This window comes from Oncorhynchus clarkii, chromosome 1 (genome assembly GCF_045791955.1).
Source record: "Oncorhynchus clarkii lewisi isolate Uvic-CL-2024 chromosome 1, UVic_Ocla_1.0, whole genome shotgun sequence".
NCBI classification, from domain to species: domain Eukaryota; kingdom Metazoa; phylum Chordata; class Actinopteri; order Salmoniformes; family Salmonidae; genus Oncorhynchus; species Oncorhynchus clarkii.
The window spans coordinates 77,142,053-77,169,113 of record NC_092147.1 but is presented as its reverse complement, the minus strand read 5'-3'; the positions used below and the strand labels follow the sequence as shown (position 1 = coordinate 77,169,113).

General features: G+C 43.9%; 1 protein-coding gene across 2 annotated transcripts in view; it reads left to right on the top strand.

The window, feature by feature from the left end:
* Positions 1-27,061, top strand: part of LOC139412626 (attractin-like protein 1) — a 319,192-nt gene that overhangs the window by 97,909 nt on the left and 194,222 nt on the right. For both annotated transcript variants that reach the window (XM_071159320.1, XM_071159317.1), the window contains 2 exons: positions 7,751-7,987; positions 8,634-8,771. In XM_071159320.1, coding sequence (XP_071015421.1) covers positions 7,751-7,987; positions 8,634-8,771 — 375 coding nt within the window. The remainder of the gene's footprint in view (positions 1-7,750; positions 7,988-8,633; positions 8,772-27,061) is intronic.

Genomic DNA, 27,061 nt, shown 5'->3' with positions numbered 1-27,061 from the left:
TTAATGGCACCTGTTTGAACTTGTTATCAGTATAAAATACACCTGTCCACAACCTCAAACAGTCACACTCCAAACTCCACTATGGCCAAGACCAAAGAGCTGTCAAAGGACACCAGAAACAAAATTGTAGACCTGCACCAGGCTGGGAAGACTGAATCTGCAATAGGTAAGCAGCTTGGCTTGAAGAAATCAACTGTGGGAGCAATTATTAGGAAATGGAAGACATACAAGACCACTGATAATCTCCCTCGATCTGGGGCTCCACGCAAGATCTCACCCCGTGGGGTGAAAATTATCACAAGAACGGTGAGCAAAAATCCAAGAACCACAAGGGGGGACCTAGTGAATGACCTGCAGAGAGTTGGGACCAAAGTAACAAAGCCTACCATCAGTAACACACTACGCCGCCAGGGACTCAAATCCTGCAGTGCCAGACGTGTCCCGCTGCTTAAGCCAGTACATGTCCAGGCCCGTCTGAAGTTTGCTAGAGAGCTTTTGGTTGATCCAGAAGAAGATTGAGAGAATGTCATATGGTCAGATGAAACCAAAATATAACTTTTTGGTAAAAACTCAACTCGTCGTGTTTGGAGGACAAAGAATGCTGAGTTGCATCCAAAGAACACCATACCTACTGTGAAGCATGGGGGTGGAAACATCATGCTTTGGGGCTGTTTTTCTGCAAAGGGACCAGGACGACTGATCCGTGTAAAAGAAAGAATGAATGGGGCCATGTATCGTAAGATTTTGAGTGAAAACCTCCTTCCATCAGCAAGGGCATTGAACATGAAACGTGGCTGGGTCTTTCAGCATGACAATGATCCCAAACATACTGCCCGGGCAACGAAGGAGTGGCTTCGTAAGAAGCATTTCAAGGTCCTGGAGTGGCCTAGCCAGTCTCCAGATCTCAACCCCATAGAAAATCTTTGGAGGGAGTTGTAAGTCTGTGTTGCCCAGCAACAGCCCCAAAACATCACTGCTCTAGAGGAGATCTGCATGGAGGAATGGGCCAAAACTTCCAGAAAACGTTTGACCTCTGTCATTGCCAACAAAGGGTATATAACAAAGTATTGAAATAAACTTTTGTTATTGACCAAATACTTGTACCTATGATGAAAATTACAGGCCACTCTCATCTTTTTAAGTGGGAGAACTTGCACAATTGGTGTCTGACTAAATACTTTTTTGCCCCACTGTATGTGCAAATCGATTATTGCAAACAATCACTCTAAACAAATGCTTGTCATCGTACCACTACTATTGACACTAATGCAAGTAACAGCATTACTCTGGTCAACAATAATGCTGTTGGTAGAAAACCTCTTAGAGTAGAATTGATAGGTTGATGGATTTAATTATTTATTTCAGCACCTTATACCTCTCTCTTGGGCTCGCTCTCTCGCGCTCTCTCTTTGTCTTTCTCTTGGTCTCTGTGTCTCTCTCTGTCCCATTCCATATTCAGCTGAGTTCCTGTTTGTTAGTAGTGAATCCTTCAGGGTTAATGTAGCTCAGAGAGATCAGATGTTTGTGGACTCGTTCTGCTCCACAGTCAGCAGGTGCTTCCACTTTTCTAGACTCTTAGGTGTATGCACTGTAGGTACTGCCGTGGGTACTATGGGAAAATCAATAACGTATCGATGTTTATCCAACTCAAATGAAAAATACATGTTTTCGAGTTTGTGTTTTCTTTGAGCTAAAAGCCCTCCGTTAAAGGTCTCAGATGTTCGATTGGTTCTGGGATTTTAACTTTCTCATGATATATTTATATATATATATAGATCCTTTTATGTCCGAAAATCCCCAGACTTTGTTACGAGATTAACAGTGTGTGTTTTACACAATTGCTATTTTGAAAAGTCATGTCACAAGCAGATGTTGGTACCAATAGTAACTTTTTGTGTGTCTGTTCTTGTAGTCAAATGCAACAAGTAACTTGCGGTCTGAGGACTCTGTTTTTACCACTTTTCATCATGTGAGCAATTAAACAGATGGGGGTAGAGCTTTCACCACGTTTCGTCATGGTCACAACATGCCTGAACACCCCCCCATTATACCACGTCAGCGACAGTATTCACAGTGCATGTCATTGTTGTACTCAGTGCCATCACCAGGGGATTCTGAAGTCATTACCGTTCAGCTACTATATCATGGTCAGTGTGCTTGTACAGTATTCGTTTTATGGCCTGACATTTCTCACACTTAACACTCTACATGTCGGTTCTGAGATTTGGGGAATGAAATTAGGCAAATTGTTCTATTGTTTTTATTGTCCTCCAGAGTAATGCAACTCTCGGAAGCCTGACGATATGGGGCCAATCAGCATGTAAATGGGTTGTAGCGTCGTTGTGTACACTAAGCCCATATCATGCTTTTGTACTTCAGAACGTGGAGATAAATAAATATACTGTTACAGCCAAACACAGTGCGGCATTGTGCTAATGTCTTTTTGTTTTCAACATGTTCATTTAAAGAAATGTCATGGTTCGTCCTAGGATTATTTGATCAAGTTTAGTATGTTGCAGGTTTTTGTAGGGGGAGAGCAAATATACAAAACTCAATTGTTATTCGACTCCATTGCCAATGAGCTGCAGGATAGTGTGGTTCTTTGCCTGTTCTCTTCAGCTGAAAATCATTTCCAAAGTTTTCCTATCAAGTTTGCCTTTTCTCTATCCACAGTAACTTTCTGTGTCTTTTTTTAGATAGATGATTTCTTGTGTTTTGGTTTGGAGGGGATATTGCGAGAAACAGGAAACAAGATTCACTATTTGGCGTACTAGCCACAGGATGTATTTATCTTGAAAGGCCGGGGGAGGTCAGCAACTCCAATCTGGCTGTACTCCTGAAAGAATGTCCCCCTGAACACAATGTGATTCTGCTGCTGTTCCTGGAAATGGGCTTTCTCCCCGTTAAGGTCACATTTCAGCAGGTAATTAGAACTCAGCCAGGCCCCTGTTCTCCTTAGTTAGGTTCAGCTTACCTCCTACACACGCTCTCGCACGCACACACAAAGGCACTTTGGCATCGAATGAGGGCAGTGCCCAGTTCTTTACATCTCAGAGTGATTCACCATCCCCATCCATCTGCCTGGAACACCTCCCAAATGTCCAGCAGCATTAACCTGACCAACACCTGCATATGTTCGTTAAGCAATCAACCATCGTCCCCGTGTGTTTTGAATTCACACAGGGCGCTACAGACCAGCTTGAATATAAAGGGAATCAGGTGCGTGACTGAAGGACTTGAAAATACCCAAAGCATTCCTTACACTTCAACGGCTGACCATCCAGGACCAGAAATTAAAAGGAGCTCTCTGTTTCTGCATAGATCATTTGTTGGTGGGACATAGAAACAGGCGTACGTTTCGGAAAAGCAATGGTACATTACTCTAGTCTCCATACAGATGCTACAGATCTTTCATTGAGAAGGATACAAGTCATTAGCAGTTCTTTATAGACGAGCTGTTCTTAAGACAATCCCAGCATCGTTTGAGAAAACAATATATTTTTAGGTGTTTTAGCCTTCTGTTATGTGATCGACAGAGGTTGGGCTGGGTTATGTTTAATTTAAAGTGTTCTCAATACACGTGGAAAAAGACAGGGAATGAACCTCCTGAAATATAAAGAAGATGGGAGTCAGAATGGTGAAAGAGTGTTGTGTACATGATTGCTTATTGAACTATCATCTCTGGGATGCATAAACCTAGCTTCATGCTTTTTGAAATGAGCGATTCTGCTTTTTGATTCTTGCTACTTGGAGGTGCACTTTTGCTTGAAGTTGAAACCAACTACAAGAGCCCTTTGAGAAAACCTAAAAAAGTGTTGGTGCTTAGGAAGACAATATTTCCACCCTGTGTAAACACTACTGCCTCTCTGAGGCCGGGTGAGAGGAGAGCTTCTGTGCTTCTAATTATGAAGCACACGATTGTAGTTGGAGAAACAGACGAGAACCTAGAAATGAATCAGCAGCATGGTTGAATAATGCAACAGGGACAGACTCGGAAACACAGATTTTGGGGAGAAAAGTTCAGCTGAAAACATCTGTGACTTGTGGAAATGGGAGTGGATCAAAACCATATCTCCTGGCAAAAATTCTAATTCTACCGTTCATCCAGGAAAATTCACATGACAATAGAAAGGAACATCTTGGATAACTCCCTCGTACCTTTTGGTCTCATAGGGGTTATTTTTGAGTTAACTTGTGTGTCCTGCTTCAGTTGTGTTTCAAAGATATTTGTTCATATTGTGGAGCTCACAACCAGTTGACTTGTTTAACTACTCCATGATGGCCAAACCTGAGTCAATCATTTACATTTATATTGTATTATTGTTACACAGTATAAGCAGGCTATAAATATTGAATCACAATCACATTATTTCCTGTTATGCTCGACAACAAGTTCAAAGCAGGAAAATAATAAAACAATTCATAAAAGTTCAATCGACCAGTCCAACTTCTCACACGCTCTGAATGAAAACCAATTTAACTAGCCCACCAAGCTTACCTCGGCTTCTGACTCCATTAAAGGAAGTTATGGATGGAGATATTCTTTGTAAGCGCTGAATGCTGTAAAATATGTATTTTCTAATTTCCCAGTAAAGCTTTCGTTTGAATGTCAGAAGCATTTTATGAATACCAATGTATCCTCAACAGAGACGACATTTATGGAATTCCATTTATTTAGGAAAGAAAAGGTCAAGCCACTGGAAAGTTTAAGCAACACAAAGCACTTTTTTTCACTGGATATGTCCTTAAGAAGAATGAAACGTTGACAAGGAAGTTAGAAGTGTATTAGTCCCAACTCTACTTCGTCAAGGACAGGCAGTTAAGATTCTATGTTTGTCAGAGTTACTAACTAAATGTCTGTAGATACACACATTAGCTGTGCATGGGTAAAATCACTGCGGACGCCAATCCAGGAAACAAAAGCCATATTATAACATACAGTACCAGTCAAAGTTTGGACACCTTCTCATTCAAAGGGTTTTCTTTATTTTTTACTATTTTCTACATTGTAGAATAATAATGAAGACATCAAAACTATGAAATAACACATATGGAATCATGTAGTAACTCAAAAAGTGTTATAAAATATATTTTGATTCGTTTATTTTTGTTTGTGATTCTATATTCATAGCCTGCTTATACTGTATAACAGTAATACAATATAAATGTAAATGCTTGACTCAGGTTTGGCCATCATGGAGTAGTTAAACAAGTCAACTGGTTGTGGCCTCAACAATATGAACAAGACTTTGTCTCTTCCTTTCCTGTGGCGGTCCTCATGAGAGCCAGTTTCATCATAGCGCTTGATGTTTTTTGTGACTGCACTTGAAGAAACTTTCAAAGTTCTTGAAATGTTCCGTATTGGCTGACCTTCATGTCTTAAAGTAATGATGCACTGTCGTTTCTCTTTGCTTATTTGAGCTGTTCTTGCCATAATATGGATTTAGGATATCTTCTGTATACCACCCCTACATTGTCACAACAAAACTGATTGGCTCAAACGCATTAAGAAGGAAAGAAATTCCACAAATTAACTTTTAACAAGGCACACCTGTTAATTGAAATGCATTCCAGGTGACTACCTCATGAAGCTGGTTGAGAGAATGCCAAGAGTGTACAAAGCTGTCATCAAGGCGTGGCTACTTTGAAGAATCTCAAATATAAAATATATTTTGATTTATTTACTACTTTTTTGGTTACTACATGATTCCATATGTGTTATTTCATAGTTTTAATGTCTTCACTATTACTCTACAATGTAGAATAAAGAAAAAAATAAGACAAATCTGGAGAAGGTCTGTATGGAGGAGTGGGCCAAAATCCCTGCTGCAGTGTGTGCAAACCTGGTCAAGACCTACAGGAAACGTATGATCTCTGTAATTGCAAACAAACGTTTCTGTACCAAAAATTAAGTTCTGCTTTTCTGATGTATCAAATACTTATGTCATGCAATAAAATGCAAATGAATTACTTAAAAATCATACAATGTGATTATCTGGATTTTTGTTTTAGATTCCGTCTCTCACAGTTGAAGTGTACCTATGATAAAAAATTACAGACCTCTACATGCTTTGTAAGTAGGAAAACCTGCAAAATCGGCAGTGTATCAAATACTTGTTCTCCCCACTGTATGTGTCAGAAATGTATTTGAAAGCAAGGTTGACATACAATACATGAAAGCTTATATGGAAAGAAAGTGCACCTCCATTGGGGCTTTTTGAGCTAACTTTGTCCTCTAAACTGACAGAACATCCTTACTTTCTGATTAAATTGCCGATGTTGCACATGGTAATATTCAGTAAATATCTCACGTTGATAGAAGTTGTTTGGTCCTGGGGGGCTTTATCAAAGACATGAAGTGTTTTGTTGTCTAAACGTTGGGTCTGTTGTATGAACCGATATTCACCTTGGCCTAGGGGCTGTACTCGTCAGCCAACCACGACGGGTTCCAACATGGCTGCCACCCTCAGCCCCCTCCCTTCTCTGATAGACATAACCAAGGGCATGTTTCCTAAATGTTTGCAAAATGTCGCTCTTTGGTTGGAATCCTGAGTCAGAGTCCAGCTTTCAATCGATGATGTGAAGAGAGTGTAGTGCATTCGGAAAGTATTCAGACCCCTTCCCCTTTTCCACATTTTGTATGTTACAGGCTTATTATAAAATGTATTCAATTCATTTTTTCCCTCATCAATCTACACACAATACCCCATAATGACAAAGCAAAAACAGTTTTTTTTTTTTTTAAATGTTTGCAAATTCATCGATTAAAAATGGAAAAATCACATTTACAAAAGTATTCAGACCCTCAGTACTTTGTTGAAGCACCTTTGGCAGCGCTTACAGCCTTGAATCATCTTGGGTATAATGCTACAAGCTCGGTACACCTGTATTTGGGGAGTTTCTCCCATTCTTCTCGGCAGATCCTCTCAAGCTCTGTCAGGTTGGATGGGGAGTGTCGCTGCACAGCTATTTTCAGGTCTCCCCAGAGATGTTTGATCGGGTTCAAGTCTGGGCTCTGGCTGGGCCACTCAAGGACATTCAGAGACTTGTCCCGAAGCCACTCCTGAGCTGTCTTGGTTGTGTGCGTACGGTTGTTGTCCTGTTGGTATGTGAACCTTCACCCCAGTCTGAGGTCCTGAGCTCTCTGGAGCAGGTTTTCATCAGGGATCTCTGTACTTTGCTCCGTTCATCTTTCCCTCATCCCTGACTAGTCTCTCAGTCCCTGCCGCTGAAAAACATCCCCACAGAATAGTAGTTTATTATAGTGCTGCCACCACCATGCTTCACCGTAGGGATGGTGCCAGGTTTCCTCCAGATGTGACGCTTGCACTGTATGTAATAAGGGCTTACAGCACCATAATAAACTATACTTTATCAACTTCAATGTTGTTATCTCCAACTCAAGCCTTGATAACTTGGCTCAGACAATAACCATTGTCCTAAAGGTGGGAATAATAATGAAAACCAATACATTTATACCCACCCTCTAATACATTAAATAATGAACCCTCTGGCTATTAGAACGTATTAGAGAGTATAGCCTCCCAATGCCAACAGAATGAATAAAGTAATGAGTAACATGTCTACTTTATTTATGTGGTGGATGGATGTAACAGTGGTTATTTATACTACGGGTGAATATTATCAAGATCAGACAAGTATTCTACTAGGGACTTTTCTGTGTCTGAATAATCTCTCTCTCTCTCTCTCTCTCTTGCTCTGTCTGTCTCGGTCTCTCTTTCTCTTGTAGCTCAGAACTGCTCGGGCCTGAGGACGTGTGGCCAGTGTTTGGATCAGGCAGAGTGTGGCTGGTGTGGAGACCCCAGTAACACAGGGAAGGGCCAGTGTATGGAGGGGTCATACCGCGGGCCCATGAAAAGCCCCTTCAGACAGCCCAGAGACAGGGAGAGGGACAGAGACATGGTGCTGGAGCCTGGTCTGTGCCCCAGAGATAAAGGGTTTGACTGGGCCTACATCCACTGCCCTGGTGAGTCAAGAGACACGCAGACAGACACGCAGACAGACAGAGCGAGAGAGACACGTCATGTAGCACATCAATACAACCATAAATGCACAAAAACACATTTGTATTCCATCCCTTGCCTTCACACTTAAAGCTATACATCCCCTCCTCACACTTAAAGCTATACATCCCCTCCTCACACTTAAAGCTATACATCCCCTCCTCACACTTAAAGCAATACATCCCCTCACACTTAAAGCTATACATCCCCTCCTCACACTTAAAGCTATACACCTCCTCCTCACACTTAAAGCTATATACCCAAACCCTCCTCACACTTAAAGCTATACACCCAAACCCTCCTCACACGTAAAGCTATACACCCAAACCCTCCTCACACTTAAAGCTATACACCCAAACCCTCCTCACACGTAAAGCTATACACCCAAACCCTCCTCACACTTAAAGCTATACACCCAAACCCTCCTCACACGTAAAGCTATACACCCAAACCCTCCTCACACGTAAAGCTATACACCCAAACCCTCCTCACACGTAAAGCTATACACCCAAACCCTCCTCACACGTAAAGCTATACACCCAAACCATCCTCACACTTAAAGCTATACACCCAAACCCTCTTGATTCTCTCTCCCTCCCTCTTCCCCAGCTTGTCAGTGTAACGGCCACAGTACGTGTGTGAACGGCAGTGCTTGTGAGCAGTGCAGGAACTTGACCACCGGACCGCAGTGCCAGACCTGCATGCCTGGTTACCATGGCGACCCTACTAACGGCGGGAAGTGCCAGGGTAAGTACAGTGATGGGTGCAGTGCACCAGAGTGGACTGGAGGGGCCAGTGTTTAAAGGTTTTGGCTCTGAGATCTGTGCGTCCTCCAAGAAGCAGACTGTTTGAACAACAGTAGAGCCAGAAACGACTGTGTTGAAAGATGCAGTAGACAGGCACTTCAGCAGCTCTGTTTTTAATCACAGTTCTATCAACCCTGTCCAGTCCTGTGGTGAACATTGTTATGAAACCCTGATCTGAGAAATGGAGACTATGATAGTGGGATAGACAGAAAGAGTAGGAGAAAGAGAGTGAGAGAGCGTGAGAGAGAGGAAGGTGTAATAACATAATTCTCCAGCTGACAGGTGTGCGTTTTCCCCGCTTGGCATATGACATTAAATCCCTCTTAATCATTTTCTTATATCTTGGAGATGACTGGCGACGAACATGTTTGATAGACGCCTCCCCCCTCTCTCCTCCCCTCTCTCTCCTCCTCTGTCTCTCTCCTCCCTCCATCACCCTCTCTCTCTCTAATAGGTTTAACGCTGTCATGATTAAATGCAATTTATTAACTACCGTCTGTCCGTCATACCACCTTTGCTTGTGTACCAGGCTGACTCCTGAGGACTGTGCCTATAGAGTCTGGTTCACTCCTCAGTTTTACAGAATAGATGGATTTACATGGGCCTTAAGTCACTGATCTGATCCTAGAGAGACGGGGAGAGAGACGGGGAGAGAGATTGAGAGAGACCGTCATCAAGTTTAAAATATGAGGTGCTCAGAGCTGCCCTTGTAAGAATGGAGAATAGAAGGATAGGGGGAGATGGAGGAGGAGAGATTACCCAGTCTGGTGTCCCCATGACCGATGAAGAGCTGACCTTGTACAATGTGACAGGGGGGCTATGTGTGTGTGTGTTTTGAAGGAGTGTGTGTTTTCACATACGCTATGAGAATAGCCTTCCAAGTCTATCACTGACAGGTTCACCTTGTAGACACTGAAACCGTCTGCTCGCCCTGTCTAGCTTAACCCTGCCCAGTCTAGCTTGGTTTGACTCGCTGCAGGAGACCTCTCTCTGGGACTTGGAGTACTGAGAGGGAGAGACGAGCCTGTGGTGGGCTGTGCATGTCAATTGACTTTTGAAAGACAGACCAGCCTTGTGACATGACATGTTGTGTAGGGGTTGGAGAAGTGATTTGATAGAGCTTGGTGAGGGAATTTACTGTACAAGACCAAAACATACAATACCAGACAATACCAGACACTTTCTGTTACAATACCAAAACAAAGTAAGACAGCCAGTGTTGCGGGAGCTACAGTGAACCTGGTTGATGCAATGTACCACGGTAAGCGTTAGATCTCTTGTTGTGGTAGCCATGACTGATCTGTTTCTCCTTAAAGCTGTGGTTGTGCTTGTGTATCACAATTCTGAAAACATATTATTTTTGCTCTGGACAAGTGGCAGCTTAATAAGTCTGACTTTGTGTTTTTTTTCCACTAACTGCACTGTAGGCATACAGTCACACAAAAGTCATCCAGGGAGCCCCAGCAAGCTGATGGTTGTTGTTCTTTCAGTTTCTCTCGCCTTCTCCCTCTCCCTTTCTTCCTAAAGCCAGCACTGCAGAGTTCAATTAAAATGCTGTTTATTGCTTTTGGATATGGCATGCTGTGCTAGCCTGGTGAATTCCATTATAGGCTCTTGGTAGAGCCCCTTCAGCCACCTAGTCCCCCTCAGACCCTGTCTTTACACGTGTCCAACCTGCCTGTCTGTCTCTCGCTTTCTGTCTGCCTCTCTCTCGCTTTCTGTCTGTCTCTCTCTCGCTTTCTGTCTGTCTCTCTCTCACTTTCTGTCTGTCTGTCTCTCTCTCGTTTTCTGTCTGTCTGTCTCTCGTTTTCTGTCTGTCTGTCTCTCGTTTTCTGTCTCTCTGTCTCTCTGTCTCTCTCTCTCTCTCTCTCTCTCTCTCTCTCTCTCTCTCTCTCTCTCGCTTTCTGTCTCTCTCTCTCTCGCTTTCTGTCTTGGTGTTTGTCTGTCTTGGTGTCTGTTTGTCTGTCTTGGTGTCTGTTTGTCTGTCTTGGTGTCTGTTTGTCTGTCTGTCTTGGTGTCTGTCTGCCTGTCTGTCTGTCTTGGTGTCTGTCTGTCTGTCTGTCTTGGTGTCTGTCTGTCTTGGTGTCTGTCTGTCTGTCTGTCTTGGTGTCTGTCTTGGTGTCTGTCTTGGTGTCTGTCTGTCTGTCTTGGTGTCTGTCTGTCTGTCTTGGTGTCTGTCTGTCTGTCTGTCTTGGTGTCTGTCTGTCTGTCTTGGTGTCTGTCTGTCTGTATTAGTGTCTCGTTCTCTCTTTCTGCCTGTTTAAACAGTTTGTTTGTTTAATGGTCTCCAACCCTGAATTTTTTTTGTGTGTGTTTTCGTGCTCTCGATGCCTCCTGAGGGGATTCATATACTCCTTTTGTGTTGTTGTTTGCTTGCCCTCTAATCTTTCACATCTCAGTGTCCCACCAGAGTTGTCTTGTTGTCTTTCATAAAGGCAGGAGCAGCCTACTTTAACACCCTTTCTCGATTTGTTTGGATCTCACTCTCTTTCTCCCACTCTCTTGGTCTCTCTCTTTCTCTCTCTGTCTCACACACACACACACACACACACACACACACACACACACACACACACACACACACACACACACACACACACACACACACACACACACACACACCCACCCTCTGGCAGTGCCTTGGCGGGGTATAAATGAGTGTCTGTCATGTTCAGTGTGGGAGGATGCTGTTGTGTGTGAATCCATGAACAGCCAGCTCATGTGTATCCTGCAGTGAGAGGGAGGGAGTAGACAGCAGGACAGCTTTTATCTGTGTGTGTCCCTGTCTACGTGTGTGTGCACGCACACACTCTACCAGAGGGTGGTGAGGGTGGGACTCCATTATCAGGACCTCAGCTCAGCACGGGGTTTTGTCCTCCCTCCTGCTCACCCATTCTGATGGATTAGACAGTTGCAGCTCTTCCAGAGATGTAGTTGCTCTGGTGCCTCTGTAAAATAGCCCACTGACTAGGCACCCACTGTGCCCTCCTCCGCTGACCTCCCATTAGTAAGCACTGTGTAGGTGTGTTTTGTTTATGTGTACGTGAACAGATATATACAGTGTGTTTAAAATGCATATAAGTGTATAGGTATGTTTGAGTCAGTATACATTCTGTACCAGGGTTTCCGTTAGGTAAATGTGGCGCTAGACATTTGACCGGCAGCATTTTAATTTACCGGACATTTGATAAATTTGCCGGACCCATATGCATTGGATGTGTAACCTGGTTAGGGCTTTCACCCACGGTTCTCAGAATGACAGGAATCCCAATTAGATGATGGTCATTCATATTAACAGAAGATGCAATTTGAGATGCAAAGATGTACAGTTATCTTTTTTTTTTTTACCCCTTTTTCTCCTAAATGTCATTATATCCAATTGGTAGTTACAGTCTTGTCCCATCGCTGCAACTCCCTTACGGACTCGGGAGAGGCGAAGGTCGAGAGCCATGCGTCCTCCAAAACACAAATCAGCCAAGCCGCACAGATTCTTGATACAATTCCCGCTTAACCCGGAAGCCAGCCGCACCAATGTGTCGGAGGAAACACCGTACACCTGGCGACCGTGTCAGCGTGCATTGCGCCCGGCCCGCAACAGGAGTTGCTAGTGCGCGATGGGACAAGAATGTCCCTGCCGGCTAAATCATCCCCTAACCCGACCGACACTGGGCCAATTATGGGTCTCCTGGTCGCAGCCGAGATGCGAGATGTTCATTTAGTTTTCCTCAGCCAACAAGACGAGTAACGAACAGCAAAATCACTAGCCTTTGTCAATCTACTCTCCCCATAGTAGAAAAGTTGACCTATTCTATTGGTCAGCTTGTCGAGAAAGAAATAGCCTATTCCAGACAGACTCTGGGACAGTTGTGGGTCAATATATCCCAAATTCATACAATCAGTAGGCCTTGGCCACATTTTTTTTTTAAAGCAATGAGGATGATGTAACAGATCAGAACATTTAGCTTAAAATATTGATAAACTATTATTTCACATTATAAGCGCAGCAATGTGCACAAGGCAGTAGGCTATGTGCTAATGTTTTTTCCCATAATGCAATTAGCAGGAAAACACAGTTGTCAAAAACGAGTTATTTCATGTGACAGAGATGAAAATATCCTTTAGAAATTTTGAAAGAGGGGAGATCTTATATGCAAGAACTAGCATGGGTTGCTAATAGGACTAGGATTTTGCCTTTGGCTACTAGACAATGAAAGAAAGTTGATATAGTATAAAATAATTACCACCACAGATATGGTCTGATTTTGGCCAGGCTACTTTGTAGCAAATAAAAATACATGCCTCATAATATGTAGTAAAACATTCAGGTTTCCACCAATTAAAGTATGTTTTCTCAATGCATACTGCCTCATAATATGTAGTAAAACGTTCAGGTTTACAACAATTAAAGTATATGTTTTCTCAATGCATACTGCCTCATTGTAAAGGGGTGTGTGATGCGCTGATGAAGCCTGCCTTCCATTAACTTTGTATTTGCTGTTTGAGATGCTGTAGCAACAGCTCTTGCACTGTCTGACAGATGTTGTATCTGTTTGCTTTACGCGTAGGATAAATAAGATAGGCCTACATATACACACACCAATTTAATTCCACTAAATTAACCTGCAAATGAACCTGTAGACCGATAAACATGACCAGTCAAATATATTTACATCGACTGGTATTTACATCAATGAATCAATGAATGCTGCTGGTGAAGTGTCCGGGGCCACACTTTCCTAACAGAAGAGGCTAAAAGCATCTTTTCGCAATTCGATTTTTTCTTCTCCCCCCCATAAGACTATTACTCCCTATTACTGGCTAACGTGTGTGTGTGTGTGTGTGTGTGTGTGTGTGTGTGTGTGCACCTGCTTCAAGAAGGCCCATGGCGGTAGGACACCCTTCCCAACAGTCTCAGCGGAATCCAGTCATCCCCCCCCCTTCAGAGGCCCTATTTCTGGCCACAGGCACACACACTCTTATAGCTCTGATCTGGCACCTACTGCCTTAAAAGTACATTAAAGTTCAGCTATAGGATTACACACCTGTTACTGAGCCAAGCTGAAGTGTGGAGTGGTGGGAGTTATTATGTGTCTCGCTACCATGCTAAACCCTAAAAGTCAAGTTTAACAGAGTGTGGAGAGTAGGCCTGCATGTCACTCACTCTGCCGCTCTACACTGTATATTCAAGACCAAGATGTCAGAGGTCAAGCCTTTACCTACCTTCATAACCCTTAACCTTACAAGATCATTAAGCCCAGAATAGCAAGTCCCTCTTATCTAAAACTGCAGACTCCTCACAATCTAGCCAAAGCAAGATGAAAGACCGAACCCAACCCTCTTCAGCAGAAAATAATTAGTTCTCAGAAGGGTTCATGCTATGCATTAAATAGCTATAGCTTATACATCCGGGCTTTAGAGAGACGTATACATGCTAAATATATCCTGGGGGTGAGGAAAGATGTTGCTGCTATTTAGCACCACTCCTGTCTGCTTCTAACTTTCTGTTGAAGATGTTTAATTAGATGGAGAGCTGGAATGGAGACGCCAACACTCCCATCGGTGCTACCTCCCACACATAGGAGGATCTGGATGTGAGCTAGACCTGTAATTCCACCCAGACATATTGTTGCGAGCACTCCTCAGGTCCAGGGGAGAAGCCTTCTCGCTCACAGTAGAAATTCATGGATTCTAAGGTGCTTATGGTTGCAAACCGAACCCGGAAGGTCGTGTGGGTGGACAGCCACATATGGAGGTTGTGAGGTCTATTTTTGTTGTTTTATCTAGACACTGTGAAGAAGCTAATTGGAAAAGTCTCCCTGTGTGTGTGTGGTGAGTTTTGTGTATGAAGTGGCATGTGTGCTTGTTCATGATAACATATCACCTGTGTGACATTTGATGTGTGCACCTGTCCCGTTTCAAGTAGCCTTTTAGGAACTATGTGCTAAATCACAGTGTGCTGCTCACTGCAGGAAAATAATCCTACAACAACAGGACATGTGGATTATTATGTGGATTATAATAGTGGATATTTTTGTAGGGGTTGGTACATTTCTCGTAAAGTTAAATCAAGTCTGAAATTAAGTTGAAATGACTGACTTTAAAGGCCTTTTTGAAATCTTTAATATACCACACTTTGCATTTTCTGCTGCGCAGGAAAATTGTCTGTGACGACAAAGTGATCAAATTAAGATAGCAGGTCTGTAGGGTTGAGATATATGAAGTGGGCAGAAAATGATATCCTTCCAAAAGAGAGAGGATTAGACTAATAGCTTGATTAAAAACAAAAATCTAGCAAAAAAACAAGGTAATTGATTATTGGCCCTGTTTTCAGACAAAGATCAACATGAGAAGGATCAGAACCACATGCCTCTCCATTCATGTCCATCATCATTCTGACATCCTCCATTAGGGCTCACTGGGCATCTAGCTGCCCCTCTTAACATGTCATGTAGGCAAAGCTCAGTGACACTCAATCATGTTTAGCCAGGCTTCATTTGTGATCCACATGGGTTATTAGGTTTACCTTCATCACTGACGGCTTTGTGAAGGTCGTGCTCTTTACTGACAGACCGCTCTACAATTACCTGTGTGCCGTCTGCCATGATGCCATGAAATCTTCAAGGTCCTCTGTCAACCGGACGTAGAGATTTAGTAGGACTCTATTAAATCAAAAATATAGTATTGAACCCTCATATTCAGAGAAGCGGGTCGATGCCTTATAGTCAGTCCCTCTGCCAGCACATACAGTTTTGCTGGTTTTGATTCCATGATTTGATCTTTTTACACCATACGTGTATGAGGTATGTTATGCTGTGTGCCAACACATCTGTTCAGCAGCACAGAGGAGGCTGTGTGTCTGCTGACTATGTTCAGGCTGTCCTGAACACCATACTGCCTGCCACCAACACCAACCAGTACAGTATAATCTCGCTCTTTTCACTGCATAGAAGGAAGGGAGAAAGCGACTGCAAAATGCTGCCACGTTTCAAATTCTATGTGAAGGAAGAAAATCCCTGGGCCCAATTAAATTATTTTATTCATTACATGATTCTTTGAACTTGTCACTTGCTGGAAGGCCTATGGAGAGGTCGGAAGGCTGGCCTGGGGAGATGAAGCACTAGAGGAGACCTGCACAGCTTTATGTTGACTTGTATCACATCTATAAAGACTGTCCTCCTGCTCACCAACTATACTCCAGATATAGTTACTGTAGGGGTGGCAGGAAGTCTCACCTGTTCTCTTGGCTAGTAAAAGTAGCTTGAATACCTCATTCCTGTTCCTGACGGAACTCTGGGCAGACTGAACCCTTCTCAGATTGAATAGTGGTATGTACTGTGTTCTAAGGTATACGTGTACTCAGTGTACTGTGTACTCCGTGTACTGGGTATACGTGTACTCAGTGTACAGCATAATAATATATAAATCTATATTTTTTTACTGGACTGAGTTCCTGGATCTGATGGTCAGTCTGAGGGGAGGGAGGAAGCAGCGGTGAGGCTGCCTCTCACCAGACTCACCGTCCCTCCGCTCTCCCTCCTCTCACCAGACTCACCGTTCCTCCGCTCTCCCTCCTCTCACCAGACTCACCGTCCCTCCACTCTCCCTCCTCTCACCAGGCTCACTGTCCCTCCACCCTCCCTCCTCTCACCAGACTCACCGTCCCTCCACTCTCCCTCCTCTCACCAGACTCACCGTCCCTCCTCTCACCAGACTCACCGTCCCTCCTCTCACCAGACTCACCGTCCCTCCACTCTCCCTCCTCTCACCAGACTCACCGTCCCTCCAATCTCCCTCCTCTCACCAGACTCACTGTCCCTCCGCTCTCCCTTCTCTCACCTGACTCACCGTCCCTCCGCTCTCCTTCCTCTCACCAGACTCACCGTCCCTCCACTCTCCCTCCTCTCACCAGACTCACCGTCCCTCCGCTCTCCCTCCTCTCACCTGACTCACCGTCCCTCCACTCTCCCTCCTCTCACCAGACTCACCGTCCCTCCTCTCACCAGACTCACCGTCCCTCCGCTCTCCCTCCTCTCACCAGACTCACCGTCCCTCCGCTCTCCCTCCTCTCACCAGACTCACCGTCCCTCCACTCTCCCTCCTCTCACCAGACTCACCGTCCCTCCGCTCTCCCTCCTCTCACCTGACTCACCGTCCCTCCGCTCTCCCTCCTCTCACCAGACTCACCGTCCCTCCTCTCACCAGACTCACCGTCCCTCCGCTCTCCCTCCTCTCACCAGACTCACCATCCCTCCGCTCTCCCTCCTCTCACCAGACTCACCGTCCCTCCACTCTCCCTCCTCTCACCAGACTCACCGTCCCTCCACTCTCCCTCCTCTCACCTGACTCACCGTCCCTCCACTCTCCCTTCTCTCACCAGACTCACCGTCCCTCCGCTCTCCCTCCTCTCACCAGACTCACCGTCCCTCCGCTCTCCCTCCTCTCACCTGACTCACCGTCCCTCCGCTCTCCCTCCTCTCACCTGACTCACCGTCCCTCCGCTCTCCCTCCTCTCACCTGACTCACCGTCCCTCCGCTCTCCCTCCTCTCACCTGACTCACCGTCCCTCCGCTCTCCCTCCTCTCACCTGACTCACCGTCCCTCCGCTCTCCCTCCTCTCACCTGACTCACCGTCCCTCCGCTCTCCCTCCTCTCACCTGACTCACCGTCCCTCCGCTCTCCCTCCTCTCACCAGACTCACCGTCCCTCCGCTCTCCCTCCTCTCACCTGACTCACCGTCCCTCCGCTCTCCCTTCTCTCACCTGACTCAACGTCCCTCCGCTCTCCCTCCTCTCACCTGACTCACCGTCCCTCCGCTCTCCCTCCTCTCACCTGACTCACCGTCCCTCCGCTCTCCCTCCTCTCACCAGACTCACCGTCCCTCCGCTCTCCCTCCTCTCACCTGACTCACCGTCCCTCCGCTCTCCCTTCTCTCACCTGACTCAACGTCCCTCCGCTCTCCCTCCTCTCACCTGACTCACCGTCCCTCCGCTCTCCCTCCTCTCACCTGACTCACCGTCCCTCCGCTCTCCCTCCACTGAGAAAAGGGGACACAGTTTTCCAGCTGATGGCAAAACTCAAGTCACACTGCATTATTTCTGCCTCATGCACCAATTCATGTTACTCCTATGACCAGAGAAAGTGAAATACTCCTTGATATTAAAGACAGGCCTCTAATAATAACAACGGAGGCTTAATGAAACACTTTGCTATACTCATTCATTGCAGCTGCAGTGCTGGTTATAGCGTGAGTATTAGTAGGGAGAACACACATTTTATAAAACTGTTGAACAAAGCGTTGACATTAATGAATAACTTAAACATGATCTTATTCATAAAAACAGCAGCTCTTTGCTGTAGTCGTTGAGTCTCTCTCTAGTCATGGTTTTAAAAGTTTTGAAATCTCACATTATCATCAACTTTGCTGTGCTTTCGAGGCTTCTTTTCACAGTATATGGCTCGAGGAAACTGTGCAGACACCGTGATCTGAGCTATCTGATTGGCCAGCGGTAGGCCTTGCACTTGATTTGCTCATAGCCAGAGTTCTTCCTTTAGACACATGAAATGGTTCAATATGGGAACACTTTGCCTTCCTGGTGCTAGGGCTGCTGAATCAAATGCACCTACCGCCAACAGCGCAAACCAAATTAAAAAAGGAAGTAGGAATGTAGGAGAACCCAACCCTTTTTTTACAGAAATGTTTGATCGACCGATTGGTGACCACTGCACTAAGATTTGTCAAGTCTCACGGGACCAGAGTGCAGTATGGGAGACTCTGGAGTGTCAGCCCTGCCACTGTAGCCAATCAGCTAGCCTATCACATTGTGTTGTCTCAGAAGTGTGAGCGGCATCATGTCACAGTGTTCCTTTGTGTCTTCTGAAGAGAATTGTGGATCTTATAAAAGATGCTTTGGGCTTTCTCCTGCTGCTGTGTATAAACGTGTCCGCTGTTGAGAACTGCTCTAAGCTCTTTAGTTTAGAAGCAGTTCCTGTAGACAACCACAGTTTGGAAAAACAAGAGTAAAGTGATGGTCGGCTGTGAGCTTGCTAATATGCATCTGTATATTTACACTCTTCACTTTATGCGTGTTTCTGCAAGCATAGCCGTGTGTGTGTTTTTGTGATATCTACAGTAGGCCCTGCGGTAGTGGTATAGTGTCACATCTCTGTCTAAGTGCCTGAACAGCAGCCTCTGAAGCACACTACTCTACTCCTATAATGTGAGTACATTCATAGAGATCCTAATTTAGCCATAAATCAGCTCAGTGTCTGCTCTGCACAGAGAGGACAGGCACTCTACAGTCCTGCAGGCTGCTCCCTGTCTGTACAGTACAGCTTACAGGAGTCAACCCACTGTTACACAACACATACTAGACCATTTGGAAGTTTGACAATGTAGTCTACTTTGTAGTGCAGCATTTGATTTAGTGGAACATTAAATTATTTTGACAAAATGAATGCATTATTGTTTTAAGGAGGTTGCATTGAATTGGGTACAGTCATATCTAACTGACAGGAAACAGTCTACCTATATCAATGGTTAATTTTCTTTCCCTCATGCTTTAAACTGTGGAATACCGCAAGGCAGTTGCCTTGGCCCACTTCTTTATTAAATACACTGCTCAAAAAAATAAAGGGAACACTTAAACAACACAATGTAACTCCAAGTCAATCACACTTCTGTGAACTCAAACTGTCCACTTAGGAAGCAACACTGATTGACAATAAATTTCACATGCTGTTGTGCAAATGGAATACACAACAGGTGGAAATTATAGGCAATTAGCATGACACCCCCAATAAAGGAGTGGTTCTGCAGGTGAGGACCACAGACCACTTCTCAGTTCCTATGCTTCCTGGCTGATGTTTTGGTCACTTTTGAATGCTGGCGTGCTTTCACTCTAGTAGTAGCATGAGACAGAGTCTACAACCCACACAAGTGGCTCAGGTAGTGCAGCTCATCCAGGATGGCACATCAATGCGAGCTGTGGCAAGAAGGTTTGCTGTGTCTGTCAGCGTAGTGTCCAGAGCATGGATGCGCTACCAGGAGACAGGCCAGTACATCAGGAGAAGTGGAGGAGGCCGTAGGAGGGCAACAACCCAGCAGCAGGACCGCTACCTCCGCCTTTGTGCAAGGAGGAGCAGGAGGAGCACTGCCAGAGCTCTGCAAAATGACCTCCAGCAGGCCACAAATGTGCATGTGTCTGCTCAAACGGTCAGAAACAGACTCCATGAGGGTGGTATGAGGGCCCGACGTCCACAGGTGGGGGTTGTGCTTACAGCCCAACACCGTGCAGGACGTTTGGCATTTGCCAGAGAACACCAAGATTGGCAAATTCGCCACTGGCGCCCTGTGCCCTTCACAGATGAAAGCAGGTTCACACTGAGCACATGTGACAGACATAACAGAGTCTGGAGACGCCATGGAGAACGTTCTGCTGCCTGCAACATCCTCCAGCATGACCGGTTTGGCGGTGGGTCAGTCATGGTGTGGGGTGGCATTTCTTTGGGGACCCGCACAGCCCTCCATGTGCTCGCCAGAGGTAGCCTGTTTGCCGTTAGGTACCGAGATGAGATCCTCAGATCCTGGTGTGGTTGGCCCTGGGTTCCTCCTAATGCAAGACAATGCTAGACCTCATGTGGCTGGAGTGTGTCAGCAGTTCCTGCAAGAGGAAGGCATTGATGCTATGGACTGGCCCTCCCGTTCCCCAGACCTGAATCCAATTGAGCACAGCTGGGACATCATGTCTCGCTCCATCCACCAACGCCACATTGCACCACAGACTGTCCAGGAGTTGGCGGATGCTTTAGTCCAGGTCTGGGAGAAGATCCCTCAGGAGACCATCCGCCACCTCATCAGGAGCATGCCCAGGCGTTGTAGGGAGGTCATACAGGCACGTGGAGGCCACACACAGTACTGAGCCTCATTTGGACTTGTTTTAAGGACATTACATCAAAGTTGGATCAGCCTGTAGTGTGGTTTTCCACTTTAATTTTGAGTGTGACTCCAAATCCAGACCTCCATGGGTTGATAAATTTGATTTCCATTGATAATTTTTGTGTGATTTTGTTGTCAGCACATTCAACTATGTAAAGAAAAAAGTATTTAATAAGAATATTTCATTCATTCAGATCTAGGATGTGTTATTTTAGTGTTCCCTTTATTTTTTTGAGCAGTATATATACCAACGACCTTCCTTATGCCTTATCTGAAACTCAAGCTACTATATTTGCAGATGATACTACAATTTATACAGCAAGACAATCTGTTCAACAGGTACAGAAAGCTTTTACAATGAGTTTTGGAGAATATCAGGGAGAGGGTTTTCCAGAAAACTTGTTTTAAACACCAAGAAAACCAAAGTTATGTTGGTCTGTTCCACTAGGAAAAGGCCAACACAGCATGGGATACAATTAAGTTTTGTGGAAGTACAAATTGAGGAAGTGGCAGAAACCAAACTACTAGGAGTGCAGCTAGACACCTGCTTATCATGGTCATCTCAAATAACTAATCTATGTAAAAAAAAATAAATTAAAACAGCATGCATAATCAGAAGGATAGCTAAATAAGCTAAAGATTCTTACGCAAATAACACAAGCATTAATTGAGAGTCAGGTGAACTACTGTTCTGTGGTCTGGGGAAATGCATCATCAAGTTAGGAGGTAGAATGCAGAATGTACAGAACAAAGCAGCAAGGATTGTTTTAAGGTGGAGATATGGTTCTTCTGTTGCAGTCATGCACAGTGTTCTTTGTTGGTCATCAATCGATAAGATAATTGAAAAAAACATGCTTATTTTATTTCATAATATACACCATTTAAAACAGCCAAATTCTATTCACAACGGTATTCAGTTGGTAAGAGACAGACATTCAGTAAATACTAGGAATAGATTGTCCACCATCTGTGTTATCCAGACAGAAAAGAGAAATAGGCAAAATAACATTTCAATTTCGATTTAAACCATTTAAATATAATACATAGGAAAGTTGTGCTGGACTATGGTAGATGAAGAATCAATATCTTCTTAGACTGAGTATTTATTGGGTCAATATGTTAGTGTGTTATGTCTGTTTGTAATAGTGTGTTATATGTGAAAATGTGTTCGTATTATAAATTGTATTGTAAAGTTTAAGGACTCTTGGAAGATTAGTCTAAATGAGGACTAAAATAGATCCAAATCCAAATCTACTGTACAGACTTATACCTGCACTGGGCCAATGATTGTTTATTCTACAGTTTTCATTGTGGCTACTACCAGATTTAGACAATGTACTGTATGATACATCATCTACACAGAGCCTGAATGTTGGAACATTCATAATGCCTACCTTGAGTCAGAGTATTGTATGCGGTGTTCAACTATTCCTACACTGTCTGTATAGTTAGGAATAATTCCAACTGGCGAAATCCCATGTCTTACTCTTCTCAAAAACGGAAAATGCAAATTCGGTATAGCTGAAAATATATTTAGACTTTTCTGTTATGGGTATGAATGTGTTTCATCTTGGGATGCCTGTGTGTATGAAATATGATCTGGTTATGGCTGTTTTGGTTCTGGAAGTGTGGGAGTTGTTTAGGTATGTTTGATGGAGTGTTTATAGTGTACTGTATGATAGTTCCCACTAGGGCTGTGAGAGAGGGGAGTATATCTCTTTGTACAGACAAGACAGGCTTTGCTGTCAAGTGAATAGTATCATGAAAAAGTATGAGAAATCTTAGCATTTCTCTGTTTTAGCTGCTCCAATTTGGTCAGTTACATCTGAGAAAAACATCTATATTTGGCTTTGTTCAACAGTTCAACAGAGGGAGGGAGGGAGAGATACACATTTTGATGTAACCTTTATTTTAACAGGGAAGACATATTGAGACCTATTGAGACTGAGAGAGCGAGAGACAGAGAGCGAGAGACAGAGAGCGAGAGACAGAGAGCGAGAGACAGAGAGCGAGAGACAGAGAGCGAGAGACAGAGAGCGAGAGACAGAGAGCGAGAGACAGAGCGAGAGACAGACAGAGAGAGCGAGAGACCGAGAGAGCGAGAGACAGAGAGAGCGAGAGACAGAGAGAGCGAGAGACAGAGAGAGCGAGAGACAGAGAGAGCGAGAGACAGAGAGAGCGAGAGACTGAGAGAGCGAGAGACTGAGAGAGCGAGAGACTGAGAGAGCGAGAGACTGAGAGAGCGAGAGACTGAGAGAGCGAGAGACTGAGAGAGCAAGAGACTGAGCTTATAGAGCATAAGCCCCAAAGATACAAGCTGCACCGCCTCCCAAAACAAAATCCTCATTGTATTTTCTCTGTTTATTTCATTATTTTGCTCTATCTGTGTTTCTCTGTAAATAGGACAGACAGTGGAAGTGAAGTGGCATGTCTCTATTGCTGCTGCAGTAGTTAGTTAGTGGTGGACGTCACTGGGTTCCGTGCCTCCTATAGAACATAAAAGCGGTATGGAGGAGGGTCTAGTTTTACATGTCAGTGTCAGGCGAATCACAGTGGGGTTTGACTTTGTTGGCTACTAAAGTACATCTTTAATGGGATGTTTTTTCTAAGGCTCTATTAGGGCTGACCCCAATTATTAGACTGGTCGATTGTTTAGTCGACAGGCTGTTGGTTGACCAAGTTATTTTTTTTGTCGAGCAGTAGCATATATATATATATATATATATATATATATATATATATATATATATATATATAATATAAAAAAATATATATATATACAGTGGGGCAAAAAATTATTTAGTCAACCACCAATTGTGCAAGTTCTCCCACTTAAAAAGATGAGAGAGGCCTGTAATTTTCATCATAGGTACACTTCAACTATGACAGACAAAATGAGAGAAAAAAAATCCAGAAAATCACACTGTAGGATTTTAATGAATTTATTTGCAAATTATGGTGGAAAATAAGTATTTGGTCACCTACAAACAAGCAAGATTTCTGTCTCTCACAGACCTGTAACTTCTTCTTTAAGAGGCTCCTCTGTCCTCCACTCGTTACCTGTGTTAATGGCACCTGTTTGAACTTGTTATCAGTATAAAAGACACATGTCCACAACCTCAAACAGTCACACTCCAAACTCCACTATGGCCAAGACCAAAGAGTTGTCAAAGGACACCAGAAACAAAATTGTAGACCTGCACCAGGCTGGAAAGACTGAATCTGCAATAGGTAAGCAGCTTGGTTTGAAGAAATCAACTGTGGGAGCAATTATTAGGAAATGGAAGACATACAAGACCACTGATCCTTCGATCTGGGGCTCCACGCAAGATCTCACCCCGTGGGGTCAAAATTATCACAAGAACGGTGAGCAAAAATCCCAGAACCACACGGGGGGACCTAGTGAATGACCTGCAGAGAGCAGGGACCAAAGTAACAAAGCCTACCATCAGTAACACACTACGCCACCAGGGACTCAAATCCTGCAGTGCCAGACGTGTCCCCCTGCTTAAGGCAGTACATGTCCAGGGCCGTCTGAAGTTTGCTAGAGAGCATTTGGATGATCCAGAAGAAGATTGGGAGAATGTCATATGGTCAGATGAAACCAAAATATAACTTTTTGGTAAAAACTCAACTCGTCATGTTTGGAGGACAAAGAATGCTGAGTTGCATCCAAAGAACACCATACCTACTGTGAAGCATGGGGGTGGAAACATCATGCTTTGGGGCTGTTTTTCTGCAAAGGGACCAGGACGACTGATCCGTGTAAAGGAAAGAATAAATGGGGCCATGTATCGGGAGATTTTGAGTGAAAACCTCCTTCCATCAGCAAGGGCATTGAAGATGAAACGTGGCTGGGTCTTTCAGCATGACAATGATCCCAAACACACCGCCCAGGCAACAAAGGAGTGGCTTCATAAGAAGCATTTCAAGGTCCTGGAGTGGCCTAGCCAGTTTCCAGATCTCAACCCCATAGAAAATCTTTGGAGGGAGTTGAAAGTCCAAAACATCACTGGCCCCAAACATCACTGCTCTAGAGGAGATCTGCATGGAGGAATGGGCCAAAATACCAGCAACAGTGTGTGAAAACCTTGTGAAGACTTACAGAAAACGTTTGACCTCTGTCATTGCCAACAAAGGGTATATAACAAAGTATTGAGATAAACTTTTGTTATTGACCAAATACTTATTTTCCACCATAATTTGCAAATAAATTCATTAAAAATCCTACAATGTGATTTTCTGGATTGTATTTCTCATTTTGTCTGTCATAGTTGAAGTGTACCTATGATGAAAATGACAGGCCTCTCTCATATTTTTAAGTGGGAGAACTTGCACAGTTGGTGGCTGACTAAATACTTTTTTGCCCCACTGTATGTGCTACTGCTCGACAAAAAATATATATATACAGTCCCAGTCAAAAGTTTGGACACCTTCTCATTCAAGGGTTTTTCTTTATTTTTTACTATTTTCTACATTGTAAAATTGTGAAGACATCAAAACTATGAAATAACGTATATTGAATCATGTTGTAACCAAAATAGTGTTAACCAAATCAAAATATATTTTTGATTATTCAAAGTATCCACCCTTTGCCTTGATGACAGCTTTGCACACTCTTGACATTCTCTCAACCAGTTTCACCTGGAATGCTTTTCCAACTGTCTTGAATGAGTTCCCACATATATGCTGAGCACTTCTTGGCTGCTTTTCCTTCACTCTGCGGTCCAACTCAAGCCAAACCATCTCAATTGGGTTGAGGTTGGGTGATTGTGGAGGCCAGGTCATCTGATGCAGCACTCCATCACTCTCCTTCTTGGTCAAATAGCCCTTACACAGCCTGGGGGTGTGTTGGGTCATTGTCCTGTTGAAAAACAAATGATAGTCCCACTAAGTGCAAACCAGATGGGATGGCATAGAATGCTATGGTAGCCATGCTGATTAAGTGTGCCTTGAATTCTAAATAAATCACAGACAGTGTCACCAGCAAAGTACCATCACACCACCACCTCCATGCTTCACGGGGTGAACCCCACATGCGGAGATCATCCGTTCAAGGCGGTTGGAACAAAAAAATCTCAAATTTGGACTCCAGACCAAGGGACAGATTTCCACTGGTCTAATGTCCATTGCTTGTTTTTCTTGGCCCAAGCAAGTCTCTCCTTATTAGTGGTGTCCTTTTAGTAGTGGTTTCTTTGCAGCAATTAGACCATGAAGGCCTGATTCACAGTCTCCTCTGAGCAGTTGCTGTTGAGATGTCTTTTACTTGAACTCTATGAAGCATTTATTTGGGCTGCAATCTGAGGCCGGTAACTCTAATGAACGTATCCTCTGCAGCAGAGGTAACTTTGGGTCTTCCTTTCCTGTGACAATCCTCAATAGAGACAGTTTCATCATAGGTTTGAGAGTTTTTGCGACTGCACTTCAAGAAACTTAAAAAGTTCTTGAAATGTTCCGTATTGACTGACCTTCAAGTCTTAAAGTAATGATGGACTGTCATTTATCTTTGCTTATTCGACCTGTTCTTGCCTTAATATGGACTTGGTCTTTTCCCAAATAGGTCTATCTTCTATATACCACCCCTACCAGTGCTCCCAAGTGGCGCAGCGGTCTAAGTCACTACAGACCCTTGTTCGATTCCAGGCAGTATCACAACCGTCCGTAATTGGGAGTCCCATAGGGCAGCACACAATTGGCCCAGCGTTGTTAGGGTTTGGGTGGGGTAGCCGTCATTTGTAAATAAGAATTTGTTTTTAACTGACTTGAACAAAGGTTTAACTTTTTTTTTTATTATAAAAAATTCATACCTTGTCACAACACAACTGATTAGCTCAAACACATTAAGGAAAGATATTCCACCAACAATTTTTTACTTTTTTTTTACCCCTTTTTTCTCCCCAATTTCGTGGTATCCAATTGGTAGTTTGTCTTCTCTCATCGCTGCAACTCCCGTACGGACTCGTCGAGGGCCGTGCGTCCTCCTAACACAACCCAACAAAGCTGCACTGCTTCTTGACACAATTCCCACTTAACGGAAGCCAGCCGCACCAATGTGTCTGAGGAAACACCAAACCCAGAATCCTTAGTGGCACAGCTAGCACTGCAATAATGAACTTTTAACAAGACACACCTGTTGTGCAAAGCTGTCATCAAGGCACAGGGTGGCTACTTTGAAGAATCTCAAATATAAAATATATTTAACACTTTTTTGGTTACTACATGATTCCATGTGTTATTTAATAGTTTTGATGTATTCACTATTATTCTGCAATCTAGAAAATAGTAAAATAATAATA